Below are 18,195 nucleotides of genomic sequence, written 5' to 3'. Positions count from 1 at the left end.
AACGGAAATAAGAAAATGTGCATGTTCTAATGAAGTTGTTGCATGCATCACTTTTTCCATCAGTTGTTACTTCCTTCCATGCTCTCCGCCCCCTAAATGTCACTTTGGCAAGTCCGGGATCATAAGAGAATTCGGACTTTCCCTGCAGTGTTTACCACTTTGTTGGGTCGTTCACGTACACAAACCTTGTAATTATGCTATTTCCGACAGCACTTGAAGGCAGCATTTGTCTACTTGTAACTTAAATAACAGTTAAAGACGTCTTGACACGCATGGAGTAGGTTTGCACCCAGACGTTGAATGAGAATCCGTTGCTGTGCAGATCTGAACTACTGTGGGACCAACCGGCCGTGTAAGAACGGCGGGACGTGTATGAACACGGAGCCAGACGAGTACAACTGTGCCTGTCCGGACGGCTACTCCGGCAAGAACTGCGAGATCGGTGAGTCGGCGAATCAAAACGCGTCATCTCTGGGGTTTAAATTACATGTTGTTGGTGCCGTGGCACGCTTAGGCTTAGGCTGAGGTTCTGAAGTATTTCATAAAACTGACAGATGATTTATGACTATAGACACCTGTATGTATTTTCTCTTTCTCCCTCTGGCCCTCACCCTCTCTTTGGCCCCTCTCTTTCTTTTTTCCTGCTGTCCCTCTTTATTTCTTCCTTCATTTCTCTCTCTCTCTCTCTCTCTCTCTCTAGCTGAGCATGCCTGTGTGTCCAACCCCTGTGCCAGTGGAGGGACGTGCCATGAAGTCCCATCTGGGTTCGAGTGTCACTGTCCCGCAGGCTGGTCCGGGCCAACCTGTGCTAAAGGTGAGTGGCTCTAAACCAATCTAAAGACCGGATTACTCCCAACTGTTCCGTACAGTCATGAGATATACTGTCCGGGCACAAGTTTGGCATCTAAACTAGATTACAAAGGAAGGTGGATGCCAAGTGAGACTAGAGTTCTGTACTGTGGTAAGAGCGCTAAAGGTGAGGTGCTGGAAACTGGAGTAAACTGCAGGAAAGTGGCTAGATTGGCTGGTTCACAAGCCGATTTCACCATTTTACAAGCCAAGATGATGTTTAGAAGTGAAGAGGACCTCCAAATTATAATTGGCTGTCTTCCATAGTGGCTGGTTTAGTAGACAAACTTACCAACTTTACCAGTGTTGGCTATGTTTAAGAAACCAGAGCACAGCAGTATAGTAAGAATGATTTATCACTGATGGTAGCTGATGATAAATATAGTTTGTGTGTACATGTCTGTGTGTGTTCATTCCTTCCCTCCTCAGTGTTTTAACAGTCAGAGCGAACAAAAGGCTTGAGCCTCGGTCTTGTTTGTGTTTCAGACACAGATGAATGCGCCTCCAGCCCCTGCGCTCAGGGTGGGACCTGCATCGACGGGGAGAACAGCTTCGAATGCCTCTGCCCTCCCCAGTGGACGGGCAAGACCTGCCAGATAGGTGCGCCTCTCACGTCTAATTAACCAATTCATTATTAATCGATATATTGTGAACAACGGCTATAATTTAAGGCGTTTAAAGAATAAAGTAAGGCTGTTAATAAGACTACATGAAGAGTTTCATTCCAAAACGAGGTTCCACCATTTGGAAAAAACATAAATGCCTGGCATGAAAGTAAAGTATTGTGGGTAACTAATAAATGTATAAGTCATCTAAAGATCTTTGCACATATTGGCTGATAAATTGCATGAGGCATATATTTTCCAAACTGGATTTATAGCATTTTGGAGTGAAACTATATTAATAGGCGAGTGTGTGCACATGAAAAGTTGAGAAGATGAGGTTCAAATGTCGGTTGAATTATCTTTTTATTTTTTGGTTGATCCTAAATCCAGATTTATTTGCATGTTGAGTGATATTTTGCCGTGTTGTGTGTTTCTGTGTTTCTGTATGTTGCACCTACTGTGAATGCCGTGCGTTCAAATTCATTCCAGGAATCCCATCGCTTGCAGAGATATATCTAGTTGTTTGTTTATCCTGCCGTGTCGAACCAGTAGTATTACTGCGGGGTGGCTACTAATTTGAAATGTGTGTGTGTGTGTGTGTACGCATGTCCAACGGAGAGACTCGCTGGGTATCATCTGCAACTCGAGCCAGGTGACTTGAGTAAAGTTAAAAATAACCTCCCGCCTGGCAACTGCTAGCCTTGGGACCAAATATACTCCGCCGGGGGGTTATCTTTGGCTCCAGACGGGGTGTAAAAGGGGAGTATGTACGCTACGGTGAGGCAAGGCCCCGGCATAGCGGAGCCCTCCTCGCCCCCTTCGACGGGCGCTGTGCAGCTCAGCCAGGAGCGGCGGCGAGGCGGGAGAGGAAACAGTTTATAACCTGTAAACACGCGCAGGGAGGAACCGAAACGCCGCAGCTTGTGTTACGGGCTTCTGTTATTCTCAAAGCGCTTCCCCTTTCAGGGAGCGGGCGGTACCTGGGAGAGAGGGGGGGTTGGGGGGGGCTGGCGGGGGGTGTGTGGGTGGAGGGGTGGTGGTGTTGAGTTTCAGCAGGCCAACAGGTGCCGCTTACCTCCTGGGAGTAGTATTAATGCGCTGGTCGGTTTATAGTGAGCGAGGCGGCGCGGCGGGCTCGGTGACCGCCGCCTCTGAAACTGACCACTTGGAATGCCGCAGGTTGGCCTGCAGGGAATGCAATAGAGAAATTAAGCCGGGCGCTGGGGGGTGGGGCGGTGGTGCGGTGTGTGTGTGTGTGTGTGTGTGTGTGTGAAGAAGTTTTTTTTTTGAGAGCTGTGAAAGAAACGGTCAGCAGGGAATGTGAACAGAAGCCTAAAAAAGCAGGAAAACGGTAATCTCAAGTTGGAAATCAGAGTTTAAACAGCACCTGCAACCCAATTACATTAGAGTATATCATTAGTGTGTATCATTAGTGTGTATCATTAGTGTGTATCATTAGTGTGTATCAGGATCTGGGCTTCAGTTTCAGTGCATTGTGCGGCAGGAGGCTACGCTTGGTGGCGGGGCTTGTAAGCAGGTTCTTAGCTCTCTCTCTCTCCCCTCTCCCCTCTCTCTCTCTCTCTCTCTCTCTCTCTCTCTCCCCCTCTGCCTCTCTCTCTCTCTCATCTCCATTTTGCAGACGTTAATGAGTGTTTGGGGAAGCGTTGCTTAAATGCTGTCTCTTGCAAAAACTTGATTGGTGGATATCTCTGTGCCTGCTTTCGTGGATGGGCGGGCCAGAACTGTGACATCAGTTAGTATCATACCAGCAAATCATTAGTCGCTATCAGCCTCTCTCTCTCTCTCTCACCTGTAGCTCTGCTCCTTCTCCTCTGGTCTCTCCTGGCTCTCCGAGGCCTGTTTATCTCTGCTGCACTGTTCTAGTTTCTAAAACAGACTGTGGGTTTTCACATGACTGTCAAACATCTGTTGTGAACCTTGCAGGGTAGTTTCCCATCTGCAGCCTGGCTTCACTGCATGTGCTTTAGCCAAGAGAATCACATCTGCCTGCCTGCGCCTCTCAGCCTGCACTCTTTCTGTCTTCTAGGCATGGATAGCCTTGCATTCGCCTACTTTCCTGTAGCAGCTGCACGTTTGCACCACCCATGCATGTTCCGCTTTCTGATGTGTTAAATTAAAGACTAAAAATGATATTTTTCCTCAACAGAGGTCAACAGCTGCCATGGTGCCAAGTGTCAGAATGGAGGGACGTGCAAGGTGAGATTCAGAAATGTCAAATCTGGACCAACCAAGAAATTATTAGAAAATTGAAGCCATCAAACCTAAGAGGGCATTTTGTTTAATGATCATGGGTGTAACAGTGATGCAGTTAGTACAAGACTCAGCCAATTACTGCTGATATCATCAAAGTACCTGTCATTACAGTAAAGAATGTCCTTAAGGGTATTATGGCTTTTAAACAATGGTTGCTAAGTATAATGCCTGAGAAGTTTTCTCCAAAGCAGTGAGCACATGTAGGAATCAGAAACAGGAGGCAGCAAGAAAGATTGATCATTAGCCCTCTGGGTACAGCATCAGTCAGCATATCAGCCAGTAATACACAGGTGGCTGTGGGAATTGTCAGCATGGTGGGAGCGTGTCTTAGACCAATCAGATCCCAGCGTGTCAATGTAGGGCCAAAGTGGAAGTTGAGACGACGTCCGCGGTCGTCCATAGCTGCTGCCTGCATCGTTTTGAAATCATGAGCTAAATATCTTGAGATCAAGTTCAAAACTTTCCAAAGCTATTTCCATATGAATTTTTGCTGTGCCATAATATCATATTGTGAAAATGTTGTGCTCGTTGGTGTTAATGGTGAACCTGCACTTCAGTAAAATCTATGGGACTGGACTTGGCCTCCTGCACTTTTGTTATCTTTTGTATACTTTATGATAAAGCGCTCCTCTCAGTTCATCATAGGAAGAAATCTGAAAGGTGGCCACTTTGATTAGCTTCCTCTATGTTTTTCACCTTGTGCAGTGAATAGTGACGGCGGGGTTTCGGTAACTTCTTCTCTCTCTGTTGCAGGAGGCGACCAGAGGCTACCAGTGCACCTGCCTGCCGGGTTTCGTGGGCCGGCACTGTGAGGTTCAGAGGAACCGCTGTGCCAGCAGTCCCTGCAGGAACGGCGGCCGGTGCCACGCCCTGCTGGACAGATTCATGTGTGAATGCCCGCAGGGTTTCTCAGGCACAACCTGTGAGGTGAGGAGCGGATCCTTCTGGTGAATCCTTCTGTAGAAAGAAACGGTGATGAAAGCTTTTCCATTGTCTGTTCTAAAACAGCCGGTGTCTGGTGGCAACAGAAAATCCAAGCTCCGCCCACACTGTTTGATTGACAGCTGATCTCTGGGAAGTGCAGTGCAGAAACACCACAGCAATGAGGCTGAGCAACAAAGATGGAGACAAATTTTAAAAAAAAACATGGATCCAGATTACCATTTAAAATAGTAGGATCTGAATTAGGGTTTCAAGTCAAATTAATTAACTTTTTTTTACAGTGTACTTTGTGCAATTTTGATTAGATTTTGATTAGATTAGATACACATTACTGTCCACCATAGTGGAAATTTGCCTTCCTACCTTCCTTCACTCATTACTACCTTCATTCATTTATTCATGAATCTATCTCTACCTCCTTTATTCCGTCTGCAGGTGCAGAATAACCCGTGCAGTCCTAACCCGTGTCAGAACAAGGCCCAGTGCCACAGTCTGACGGGAGACTTCTACTGCACATGCCCAGACGACTACGAGGGCAAAACCTGCTCAGAGCTGAAAGACCACTGCAAGACCAACCAGTGTCAAGGTACCAGTCACATGTTGTCAGAGACCTGGGGAAACCTCGGGTCTGTGATTTTTGGAGAAAAAAAAATCAGCGATCATCGATTTTTTTTGAAGTGGCTTTGCAGGACATTTTCATTGTTGACGTGAGAAAGTTCTTTGACTGAATTGTTGAGAAATGACACATGTTGAGACTGGTTGAATCATTTTTGCTAGGATTTTAAGCTTATACCGTAAAAATGCCTCCTGTCAAATAATAACCTGTCTTTCATTATAGTTTCATAATAATTCTGATAAATGCCCTTTTGTTTTATCTGTTCAAGAAAATAAACACCTGTTGGTCTAGTACAAGTTTTCCAGTTTTCCCAGTTTGAACAAACCACTTGGGAGATGGAGACAAATTAATTTCATCCTAAACTCGACACATTTCTACCTTGCTGATCTCCTCTGCCTCTTTCCATTTTGCCCTCAAGTGATTGACAGCTGTACCGTCGCCGTGGCAACCAATGACACCCAGAGAAGGGTGTGGCACATCTCATCCAATGTCTGCGGGCCGCACGGCCGCTGCATCAGCCTGCCTGCCGGGAACTTCAGCTGCTCCTGTGAGCCGGGATTCACTGGCACCTACTGCCATGAGAGTGAGTCACTATTAACACACACACACACACACACACACACACCAGACGTGCACGCTGAGACACACACGGACTATATTTATCATCAGTTACCATCAATGTGACCCACATCATTCTTACGGTAATTCTGGCTCTAGTGTCGCTTATCATCGCCCTCTTAGTTCAGTTTACAGCACAAGGAAAGAAAACAAGTAACTAGGAAGGGAAATATTAAAAGGAAAATGCCACCGGAGATGCAGATTAGATGTGCAGAGACCTTTGCGTGTCCAATTATATTAGGATTTTTGTCTTTGTAGTATAATTAACTGCAGCATTGCCCCCTACTTTCACAGAATGCTTTTCAGTGTTCTCAAACGATTGCGATTTCATTATTCAGTGTCAGATTGCAGGGACATCGCTAGAAAAATAAACTAGTTCTTCTCTCCAATTCCCAAAAGCTGATCTGATGAGCTGAGATAAGATCTAAGGGTTTTGTAAGACACTTACATTACCTCTTAAATGTCTGCAAGGCAAAACAAAAAAATAGTTGTTACAAATTGGACAACAGGCATAAACTTGCTTCATTCGCATTTTAGCCAAAGCTCATGCACCTTCATGAATTTTGACGTTCTTCTTAATGTCTCTTCCCACCCTCCTTCTACTCTCTCTCTCTCTCTCTCTCTCTCTCTCTCTCTGTGTCTGTCTCTCTCTCTCCCTCTCTCTCTGTTTCCAGACATTAATGACTGTGTGTCATCTCCATGTAAGAACGGAGGCACTTGCATTGACGGGATCAACTCCTTCCAGTGTTTCTGCCCAGACGGCTGGGAGGGCAGCCTGTGTGACGTCGGTGAGTGTGTGTGTGTGTGTGTGTGTGTGTGTGTGTCTGAGAGATATTTGGGTGGGTGTGAGTGACAGAGAGAAGGGAGAATGAGAGCAGGTCAGGTAGACGAGGCAGACGAGGACCGGCCTACCCGTGCTACCTGTGAGTCAGTCCTGCAGCACCCAGCCCAGGTCTACAGGAATCCTCTGGAAGCAGATACAATGGAGTATCTGTCTGTTTTCTCACCTTTAGCATTTTCTTATACCTAAAATAGTTGGAAAGCAGAGCGGAAGACTAAAATAGAAAGGTGTGGCGGGCCAGTACGGGAACTCGTGCGGATTTAGCAGCAGGAAACTTGACCGCCCGACTGTCTCCGTTTGTCTGAATGTGTTTCTACACTGTTAATCTATCCTGTAGGTAGCATATGGCTATTTCAATGAAAATTTAGCAGATTAGAGTTTTAGTTCTACAAATATTTCTCGGAGGCAGAAATAGTCTTATTGGTTGATTTAGTGGGCGGAGCCAAAGAACCACAGTTTTTTTGGAGAGCAAGTTAGCTAACTGGCCAAACTGAATGGCATAGAAGGAACTCTGGTCAAAATATAAATAAAAAAATATAAATTACTTCTTTTTTCATTCATTCATGTCCATGGCATCATGAAGTTTGAAGGTCAGCAGCTAGCTAACTAGCTTACCTAGATAGCTATAGGCTAGTATGGCTAGTTTGAAATTGAAGCTCATCTAGCTAACTAGCTAACCTAGATAACTTAGTATGATAGATTGAATTTTTTTCAGTTAGTAGCAGAGCGCTAGGCTTCATAATATTAGCTTCCTCCTCTCTTACCTCTTGTTTTTTTCACTGAGCTTCAGGCTAACGTTACTTAGCCAGAAAAACTGTTGTTCTTTGGCTCCGCCCACTGAGGTTTAACTCAACCAATGAGATTATTTCTGCCTCCAGAGCAGCTCTACCTCCTAGAAATTATTACTAAAACTCTAATCTGCACAAATTTTGAGATCTAATCATAAAAATTTGATTTTATGGCATCCCATTGTTTTCCGTTCCAAACAGACTTTAAATGCCTGCTACAGTCTCTCATGGGTGGGTTTATTTAAATCTATGTGTGTATTACTTATTACACTTTAAGGCTGCATCATCATGGCAAAAGCGATAATCCTGATTATTTTGCTAGATGGTGGTTATTAATACTATTAATAACCTAGATAATTTGAGGTGTTTCATTTTGGCGTCTTATATCATCATCTTTTCTGTTTTAAGCTACAGCTATTCTGTGATTATTAATTGCAGAAAACAAAATCACGGTATACGATTATACACGATAATGCAGCCGTGTCACAGCTTCTCTGTGCGTGGCGTCTGGCTGCGTCATCACAGCACAAGCCGCGCCCACGTCCAAATCCGGCTGTGAGAATCTGATAGCAGCGTGAGCGGAATCCGATCTTCGTGCGTCCAGACACGTTACCGAACGTGTCCTGGCGTGACCGGATGATAAAATTGGCATTGAAAACGATAACTGTAACCATAACCTGTTACTGTGCTGATCCTTCGCTCGCCTCTCTCTCTCTCTCTCTCTCTCTCTCTCTCTCTCTCAGATGTGAACGAGTGCAGCAGGAACCCGTGTCAGAACGGAGGCCGCTGTGTGGATCTGGTCAACGACTTCTACTGTCACTGCATAGACAACTGGAAGGGCAAGACCTGCCACTCACGTAAGTCAGTGTGTGTGTGTGTGTGTGTGTGTGTGTGTCGGTGCTGTTAAATGCGTCTGCAAGTGTGTGTGTTGTATGTCTGTGGATGCCTGTTTGTCTGAAGGTAGACAGACAGAGAGACATGAAGATATATAGAAGTGACAGAAAAAGGGAGGGGATGTGTAAAAGTGTGTATGCATAATCTATCTATCTATCTATCTATCTATCTATCTATCTATCTATCTATCTATCTATCTTCTCAGTGCTGGTGTGTATTCTAACATTCTCCAAAAGGAAAAGCAGCCTGTTTGGGCATCAAGCCTATAAAAAAACGACATCAATCAGCTGAGATAGTAAAAAAAAATAGCTTTTAATTTGACATGGTGCTAAAAATGAAAAGTGAAGACAAAGAAAAATGTAAGCAAGCGTTTCAGCCCATTAGGCATCATCAGTGCTTTCTTTGTCCTCCGTTTTTATTTTTTGCACCGTGTCAAATTGTCGAATCTTTTTTTTACGATTTCAGCTGCTTAATGTTCTTTTTTCGAGGCTTGATGCCCTAACTGGCTGTTGTGCGGGCTTGTTTTCCCTTTTGAACTCTCAAAGTAATCTCTTAGTCAACACTGGCACAGTATCACATGTTTTCCTTCTGCACCCAGGTGAGAGCCAGTGTGACTCCACCACCTGCAGTAACGGCGGGACGTGTTACGACCACGGAGACTCCTTCCTCTGCAGCTGCCCCTCAGGCTGGGGCGGCAGCACCTGCAACACAGGTCAGACACCCACCGTCCGCACTCTAATTACACTCTTATGGCACTGGGAATAATGGTTTAATAACAGTACAAGCTATTACGCCGTTACGATCTGTTACGGCCTCTTATGTGTCTGTGAGTCTGTGGTCGCTGGCCAAAAGTAACTATTACAGTCTTGGTTGGACATAGTTTAGTTAAAGAAAAGGTGGGTATCTTGCAAGTTTACCACTTTAAAAATAGTTAAAACAAAAACTTAAGCATGGTTCCCACTGGTCATGGAATATCTTGAATATTATGGATTTGGAGAGGTCTATTCCAGACAGGGAGAAGTTACAGAATTTGATAAATTCTCAGGGGAAATCAGGGAATATCAGGGATTTTTTTACAAACAGATTACTTTACAGGAATATATCAGACTGTATTTTCCAACTTGTTTCACGCATTCATTGCATTAGATGGTGTTTTTTCAGGCTGTTTTCTCCACAGCAAGCCCAGAAAACCCCTTTTTTAGAAAAACATTATCTGGCTTTGTTAGGGAAAGTCATAGAAAAGTCATGGAGTGTGGAAGTCCTAGATACCTTTAAGACGCCCTAAATCCCTCCTTGTCCTCCTCTCGTTTTTGTTTCTCCAGCCAAGAACAGCACATGTGACTCGGGCCCATGTGAGAATGGAGGGACGTGTGTCGGAGGAGGAGACGCCTTCACCTGCATCTGCAAGGACGGCTGGGAGGGGCCGACCTGTGCTCAGAGTGCGTCTTCTATTACATCTCACTGCAAAAAAAAATTCCATCTTAACGAGTCATTTAGTCTCATATTCAGCCTTCAAATCTTATTTTTCTTAAACCAAGAGAAACATTCTGCCAGTGAGGAGAGATAACTCCACTTGTTTCCAATGCAGCTTCACTTGTTTTGGGAATTTTCTAGAAATGAGTGTCAGTCTGTTGAAACCAGAAAATGACACTTGATTCTAGAAATTTCTTGAAACAAGTTGATTTGCATCAGAAACAAGTGAAATTGTCAAACCCCACTGGCAGATTTTTTCACTTATTTTAAGAAAATTACGATTTTAGGACTCAATAATAGGCTGAATGACTTGTTAAGATGGAGATTTTTTGCAGTGCTGAATTAATCAATTTGTTGATTAGAATTAATTGTCACTTCAAGAATCACTTCCAAATACAATAAATCTCCAGGAGCTTATTTTAGATGACATTAGTGGCAACATTTAGAGTTTCACCGTACATAATGACACATACAGACAACATTTTAATTAATTAATTGATCTTATCAGGTTTCAGGTTTTGGCAGGGATTCTTCAGGTTTGATTCCCTTTTGAAGTTATTGATTTTCATTCTGTCTTCCTTCTCTCTTTCTCTCTCACAGATGCCAATGACTGCAATCCACATCCCTGGTAAGTTGAAGAAGGGTTTTCTTATTTCTTTACGTGGCACTTCTGTATCATACATAAATATTCTAGCAGGGCCGCAGTATTCGAGTCCAGTTGTGAAAATGCTTTTTTGGACTCGTCTCGGTCTTGGGCCTATTTTGACTCTGACATGTCTCGGTCTCTGTTGGATGCTGCCTCAACTTTTTCATGGCGATCTAAAAATATTAACGCCAGAAAGGCCAAAGGGAGTTTAAGAGAAGGCCAACAAGCTGCTGTTGAAGGAGGGGGGAATCTAATTATGATTCTATATCCTAGTGTGATTTTGAAAATCTTGCAACTCTGAAAAGTCATGGAGGGACGTTTTTGAAATCTGAATGTCAGTTCTAAAATTAAAAACAACAGCTTGGCCTATCTGCTGTGATGGATGGGAAGTTTTATTGACGTTTGGTTTATTTTCTCCTCGACTCTACAGACAATTGAAGGGATTTCACCTGTAGAAACTTGTTTATGTCACTGGTGTCAAACTTCTATGCATCGATGAGTTGGATGTTAAAGGGAACAGTACAGAGCTACGTCTCCGTTCATCCATAACAAACTTCTTCATCATTATTTTGGCATTTGGACAGAAATGTACCCAGTGTTGGTGTTGAATTGGACTCGATTTGCTCCGGACCTGGTCTGGGAATCGACTCGGACTCGACTGAGGTGATCTGGGTCATGGGAATATTTGTTACATCGCCTTTGATCCTTGCGCTCCTAACTATTAATCCAGAAATTTTAAGCTCATTCTGCTCTCGCGGCCTTTGCAAGTCGCTCTGGGTGAGAGCGTCTGCTAAGTGCCAGCGGTGTAAGACGCAGCGTTCAACCGGCTGTACGTCTTAGCTGGAGCTTAACTGCCGCCACCTTTTGCTGAGCGAGTTTGCCGCTCTTATCCCATCCAGGCCCAGTCAGGCAGAGTGGGTGCTGTGAGTGGAGGGGTTTCCCACAGAGAGCAGCGACTCTCTCACACACACACACACACACACACACACACACACACACCGCTCTCATCCTGCAAATCTGATTTAATGCTCTGGGATTTTCCCATTAAAGATTCAGGGATGTGGAGGTGTGTGTGTGTGTGTGTGTGTGTGTGTGTGATTTTGGAGAAGGTGTGCGCATGGGTGTGTGTGGTTGCTCGTGTGTATGTACATGTGCGAATTTGTGTGTGTGTGTGCATGTGTACCTATGTGTTTGTGCGTGTGCATGCACGTCTTTGTGCTTTTGTGCATTTGTCTGACTGTGTGTGTGTGTGTGTGTGTGTACATGCCTGTGTTTTTGTGAGGATATGTGTATATTTGTGAGTATGTAGTATATGTGCATACCTGTGTGTGTGTGTGTGTGTTTTTGTCAGTGTGTTTGTGTGTGTTTTTCTATGTGTATGTGTGTGTTATATGGTATATGAAAATGTGTTTGTATGAATTTGTGCGTGTGCATCTTTATGTTCCCTAGCATACGCATGTGTGTGTGTGTGTGTGTGTGTGTATGTGTATGCGTGTGATTTTTCATCAGTGTGTGTGTTTGCACGCATACCTTTATGTTCATCTCTGTCTGCGTGTTCGTATGAATGTGTGTTCATAGGAATGTGTGTGTGTGTGTATGTGTGCCTTTGTGCCAGCGTGTGTGTGTGTGTGTGTGTGTGTGTGTGTGCACGTGCACAGGGGAGAAACCAGGGAAGTGTGTCTCCTGACAGCTGTGCACGGCAGCTTCCCTGGATCAGAGAGCCTCTCCTGGACAAAAGCCCCCCCCCCCCCCCCTTCCCCTCAGCCACAATGACTGACAGGGGGATTAGGGGGGGGGGTTGTGTGTGTGGGGGGGGCAGGAGGGTGGGAAGAGACGCCCCTCTCACCATTCACCAGCCTTGACCTGGGGGTAGTTGTGAGGGAAGGGGGTGGGGGTGTGTGGGGGGGGGGGTCCTATAGGGTCCGCTCAGTATGTGGTCAGCGGGGATTTGCATATGAAGTCTGGACATTGATAAGGGATCAGCTTTAGCTTCAGCTCGCCGGCCGGCTCATTCCTTTTCTCCCCGCTCCCTTCTGCCGTTCTCCGCCCCGGGTCGCCACCGCGGGAAACACCGGGCGAAAGAGTCCGGCGCCGTCTGGGGCTCAGCGGGCGGGACATGGCACCGACACCGCCAGGGGTGACTGGTTCTGTTCCCTGTGTAGAGTACGGCACCGTTACCTCCAGCGTTACCGGTTCTGTTCCCTGTGTAGAGTATGGCACCGTTACCTTCAGCGTTACCGGTTCTGTTCCCTGTGTAGAGTATGGCACCGTTACCTTCAGCGTTACCGGTTCTGTTCCCTGTGTAGAGTATGGCACCGTTACCTTCAGCGTTACCGGTTCTGTTCCCTGTGTAGAGTATGGCACCGTTACCTTCAGGGTGACCGGTTCTGTTCCCTGTGTAGAGTATGGCACCGTTACCTTCAGGGTGACCGGTTCTGTTCCCTGTGTAGAGTATGGCACCGTTACCTTCAGGGTGACCGGTTCTGTTCCCTGTGTAGAGTATGGCACCGTTACCTTCAGCGTTACCGGTTCTGTTCCCTGTGTAGAGTATGGCACCGTTACCTTCAGCGTTACCGGTTCTGTTCCCTGTGTAGAGTATGGCACCGTTACCTTCAGCGTTACCGGTTCTGTTCCCTGTGTAGAGTATGGCACCGTTACCTCCAGGGTGACCGGTTCTGTTCCCTGTGTAGAGTATGGCACCGTTACCTCCAGGGTGACCGGTTCTGTTCCCTGTGTAGAGTATGGCACCGTTACCTCCAGGGTGACCGGTTCTGTTCCCTGTGTAGAGTATGGCACCGTTACCTTCAGGGTGACCGGTTCTGTTCCCTGTGTAGAGTATGGCACCGTTACCTTCAGCGTTACCGGTTCTGTTCCCTGTGTAGAGTATGGCACCGTTACCTTCAGTGTTACCGGTTCTGTTCCCTGTGTAGAGTATGGCACCATTACCTTCAGCGTTACCGGTTCTGTTCCCTGTGAAGCTGAATGTGTAGAGTGAGGCACTAACTCTGCAGGGTTCGGGGTTTCATTCCCACTGGCTTCACTCATGGTAAAGTCATGCAGCCATGGTACTGTCTAGTGCTGTATCAATTGACAGAAAATTGATGGATTATCAAAACTATAATCGATGAATTTTCTAGTCATTTATCAAGTAAAAATACCAAACATTTGTTGGCTGCAGCTTCACAAATGCAAAGATTTGCTGCTTTTCTCTGTTTCATATCATTATAAAATGAATACTTTGGGTGTTTTTTTGGCTGCTGGTCAGACTAAGTCAGCAATTTCTGATGGGCATTTGTCATTGTTTTTGACATTTAATAGACTATGTGATTACTCTATGAATCGAGAAAATAATTAACCGATAATGAAAATAATCGTTAGTTGCAGCCATAGTGCCGTCAGGTGCTTTGGATAAAAGCATCCACCAAATAGCAGATGCTCATTGGCAACAAGTTCTCATTGGAGGTGAAGCCTGTATGGCAGGTATTTCTCTGTGGAAGTCAGGGAATATTAGGGAGTTTTACAAATTTGTCACTTGATAGAATATACCAGAACTTATTTTCCGACTTGTTTCACACATTCATTGCATTAGATTGTGGTTTCCAGTGAGCCAAATTAGTGGAAACCAGAATTTTTACCCATTTAGAAAAGCAACATTAACAAACCAGGAAGAAACTGTATTTTTAGGTCATGGAAGCGCTCTGATTCAGTCATGGAAAGTCATGGAAAGTCATGGAAAGTCACGGCAGAAGCCTGAAATGTGCAACAGCAGTTCATCATGTGTGTCTGTCTCCTCTCCCCAGCTACAACGGCGGGATCTGCGTAGACGGAGTGAACTGGTTTCGCTGCGAATGCGCCCCGGGATTCGCCGGACCGGACTGCCGCATCAGTGAGTTCCTGGGAACCGGAGGGGCGTGTGGCGGGGGTCAGGTGGGCGGGGGGTCAGAGGTCAGAGGTCACAGCGGGGGAGCGTGAGCCGATTGTTTCTGGGCGACAGATTAGGAAGCCTTTAGGAAGACGGTCTTAACCTCTCACCTCTCTGCTGAGCGAGAGGTCAGCGCCGATTTGGGCAGACAGGTCAGTGCAGTCTCCCGCGGCCTTCTGGGAGAATTCTCTGAAAAAAAGGCCTTTTCAGACGCAGGGTGTTGTCCAGTTGAAGGCGTTTCAATCCGAAATGCTATATATCCATTGTGTAAAAAGCGATTCTCTGAATTTCATTACTCATTCATGATATTTAAAAATACATAACATCCCATTCTCTCAAAGCTCAGGATTTTCTAGGCAAAAGTTAAGCTTAAGCTAGCCAAAGACTTGCAAGTAATACATAATAAGTAAGATTTGGTGTTATATATCAGTGTTTTGAAGCATGTAGAACTTGAGAAAACACACTTATCTGCTACCTGCCAGTGTCTGAAACTCCTCATCTTTTATCCTCAAATTTTAGATGCATGAGATTATAGAGAAAATATTAGTTTTATAGAAAATATTAGGACCATCTTCCAAACAATCCGGTGGACCTCCATCCATGGATTAGTGTTCTCTGGATTAAGAAATATTTCTTAAATCATCTTCTCCCCTTCATCCATGTTTTCCCCTCTTGATTGATGTGGATTTAGTTGGTGAAATCAGTAAGGGACTTACCCGGACAGTCTATTTCCAAGACTTCATATTTGACCTATGAAAACAATGCTCCATGACTGCTAATTCTGTGTGTATCCATATTAATAGCTGCATGGTTTTCTCCCTCAGACATAGATGAGTGCCAGTCCTCTCCCTGCATCTACGGCTCGACCTGCGTGGACGAAATCAACGGCTACCGCTGCGTCTGTCCTCCGGGACGCGCTGGACCGCGCTGCCAGGACTGTGAGTACAGTGGAGCTCAGGCAGGACAGTGTGTTGCGTTTCTAGATACACACACACACTTGATGTCTGACTTGATAGAAAGTGGATTATAGATGTCACTGTATGTGTAAGAGGTGTTGGAAGAGGTTTAGTGAGTCTCCAGCAGTAGGCGTAAGCGTTCCTAAATGTTTGGTGTTGACCTCTGACAGCTGAACCTCTGTCTTCCTCTCTCCAGTCATAGGAGTGGGGAAAGCCTGTCATCACGCCGGCCTGCAGTTTCCTCACGGCAGCCGGTGGGAGGAGGAGTGCAACGCCTGCCAGTGCGTCAACGGCCACGTTCGCTGCTCCAAGGTGAGCCTGGCGCGATGATACCAACGGATCAATGTTGTCTGCCGAAAACCGAACTCCGCTTCTGCTGTTTTTCATCTTTTTTACTTGAATTGAGGGATTACGTGGAGATCTGGGGACCGTTTATGGCACACCGGCTCTCACCCACAACCTGGTTTTCTTCTAAAATGCACGCCAGGTTTCTACGTAGGCGCTCACCCTAAATAGCACAAGGGAAAGTTACATCAGATCCTGTAAAAATGTCATGACCTTTGGGCTTACTCACCCTCTCAAAGCCAGTCGTATAATTTCAAAATTGTCATGGTTGTCATTCTGAAAATAACACAGTTTTGCTCATTTCCTGAAAAGTTGACATTTTGGAGGTATGTGGTTTTCAGCTGACAGGAGTGACATACATGTGAGATGCTATAATAGTAGAGAAGCCCAGTCTGAGACCTTGTAAGCCTAAATAATAACTCCATTGGTGAAAGGAGATTCACATTTGGCATACTGGCAGAGGTTTGATTTTCTTTGAGCGATACTTAAAGCTGCACTAAGCAACTGAGGTAAATATTTAAGGAAATTTAAGGACTTCAGTACCCAGAAATCCTGAGCAGTGAGGTCAGTAAACGTCACACAACTCGTTCATATTTACCAACCGGCCGGTCTGTGATGCTTTATACCAAAGGAAACCAAAGAGACGAGACAGGAGAAGATCTAATGTTGCTCTCACTGCTGTTTAGGAGACAGTTTGAATTTGAATTTCACAAGTTAGCGTAGTGAAGTGAACATACCTGACATGCCTGACTCCTGAATTTCATTTGGGCAAACAGGGAGAATCTACAGCATCTCAATTATTGGGGATGGGACGCTCTTCTCTGTTGCAGCCACACTGATTTAGGCTGATAAAACCGATGTATTTTTGCATACAAATCTTGCCTAGTGCAGTTTTAAGTAAGAATTACAGTTTTCAGACATACACTACTTTTACATCAGAGACAGTCGCCAACTGCCTCTGATTTTGTGGGTGTGTCTGAAATAGGGCTGCAACTAACGATTATTTTCATTGTCGATTAATCTGTCGATTATTTTCTCGATTAATCGATTAGTTTGGTCTATAAAATATCAGAAAATGGTGAAAAATGTCGATCAGTGTTTCCCAAAGCCCAAGATGACGTCCTCAAATGTCTTGTTTTGTCCACAACCCAAAGATATTCAGTTTACTGTCATAGAGGAGTAAAGAAACCCAAAAATATTCACATTTAAGAAGCTGGAATCAGAGAATTTTGACTTATTTTTCTTAAAAAATTACTCAAACCGATTAATCGATTATCAAAATAGTTGGCGATTAATTTAATAGTTGACAACTAATCGATTAATCGATTAATCGTTGCAGCTCTAGTCTGAAACCTGTATTATTTGAATCTTATGTAAATTGAAAATGAAATGTAGTGGAATCAAGTGAAGCATCTCGAAACCGTTCTCCCAGGTGCGGTGCGGTCGCCGGCCCTGCCTCCTGCAGAAGGCTGTCCCGGCTCCGGACGGCGGCGTCCCGTCGTGCCCCGGCGGACACGAGTGTGTGGAGCACCAGTTCCTCACCTGCTTCTCCCCGCCCTGCCACCAGTGGGGCGTGTGCTCGACGCCGGACCCGCCGACGCCGCTGCACACCCAGTGCGAGCCCAACAGCGGTTACCTTGACAACAGCTGCGCCCGCATCACGCTCATCTTCAATAGAGACAAAGTGCCGCAGGTGAGTGACTGGCTGTTTTAGATGGAAGTTAGAAAGTACTGTCATCGTTTATAGCGTTGGCGGTGGGCTTGTTTTTTAGGTTGCTGTTTGAAACCCCATGACTGCTGCCGCCGTGCCTTTGAGCAACGCATGTAACCCCGATTCGCTCCATTTAATTCCTCTCAACTCCTGGAGTGAAAGTGTGTGTTTGTACTGGGCAGCTCCCAGGAAAAAATGTGTTAATGTGAAGCAGGGCGGTGCTGAAACTTATTTTTACCCTTTCCTGGGTAATAAAAAGGGGGACAGGAGTAAAAATTGGGCTCCAGAGGTGCAACCACAAAAATAGTCCAGGAGTACAAAATTGATGGGTGCCACACTCTCAAGTAATGTTTATTTAACCAGAGAATATTAAAACATGACATTTTGGCTCGGGAGGCCCATTTAATGAAACTTTTTACATTTTTAATATTCTCTAGAAAAGCATTACTTTTAATGGAGAGAGTGTGTGGCACCCGTCCGTTTTGCACTAAATAAAGGGATAGAAATTTGGGTACTGGCTAGTACTTTTGAGACCTGGCCAGTGCAAAACTCTCCTCCTGATCTGTATATCCTGAATCAACATCAGATTTCATCCCTGCTGACCGTCATGTCATAACAATACATTAGGAATCATTCTCTCCCCACCCTGGATTGTTAACACTTGGTGATTGCTAAGTGGAAATGTTTGAATCTGCAACCGCAAACACACATGTCC

At 45.2% G+C, this 18,195-nt stretch overlaps 1 protein-coding gene across 1 annotated transcript in view; it reads left to right on the top strand.

The window, feature by feature from the left end:
- The window catches only part of LOC139920820 (protein jagged-2-like), a 60,876-nt gene that overhangs the window by 33,848 nt on the left and 8,833 nt on the right, over positions 1-18,195 (top strand). The window contains exons 7-22 of the mRNA XM_078289481.1: positions 323-442; positions 701-814; positions 1,336-1,449; positions 3,622-3,671; positions 4,482-4,655; positions 5,106-5,256; positions 5,705-5,869; positions 6,579-6,692; positions 8,277-8,390; positions 9,026-9,139; positions 9,750-9,866; positions 10,501-10,528; positions 14,347-14,432; positions 15,293-15,406; positions 15,621-15,736; positions 17,202-17,462. Coding sequence (XP_078145607.1) covers positions 323-442; positions 701-814; positions 1,336-1,449; positions 3,622-3,671; positions 4,482-4,655; positions 5,106-5,256; positions 5,705-5,869; positions 6,579-6,692; positions 8,277-8,390; positions 9,026-9,139; positions 9,750-9,866; positions 10,501-10,528; positions 14,347-14,432; positions 15,293-15,406; positions 15,621-15,736; positions 17,202-17,462 — 1,952 coding nt within the window. The remainder of the gene's footprint in view (positions 1-322; positions 443-700; positions 815-1,335; positions 1,450-3,621; positions 3,672-4,481; positions 4,656-5,105; positions 5,257-5,704; positions 5,870-6,578; positions 6,693-8,276; positions 8,391-9,025; positions 9,140-9,749; positions 9,867-10,500; positions 10,529-14,346; positions 14,433-15,292; positions 15,407-15,620; positions 15,737-17,201; positions 17,463-18,195) is intronic.

Source organism: Centroberyx gerrardi, chromosome 17 (assembly GCF_048128805.1).
Source record: "Centroberyx gerrardi isolate f3 chromosome 17, fCenGer3.hap1.cur.20231027, whole genome shotgun sequence".
NCBI classification, from domain to species: domain Eukaryota; kingdom Metazoa; phylum Chordata; class Actinopteri; order Beryciformes; family Berycidae; genus Centroberyx; species Centroberyx gerrardi.
Note: the sequence above shows the minus strand (reverse complement) of the source record. Positions and strands in the feature narration are given on the sequence as shown.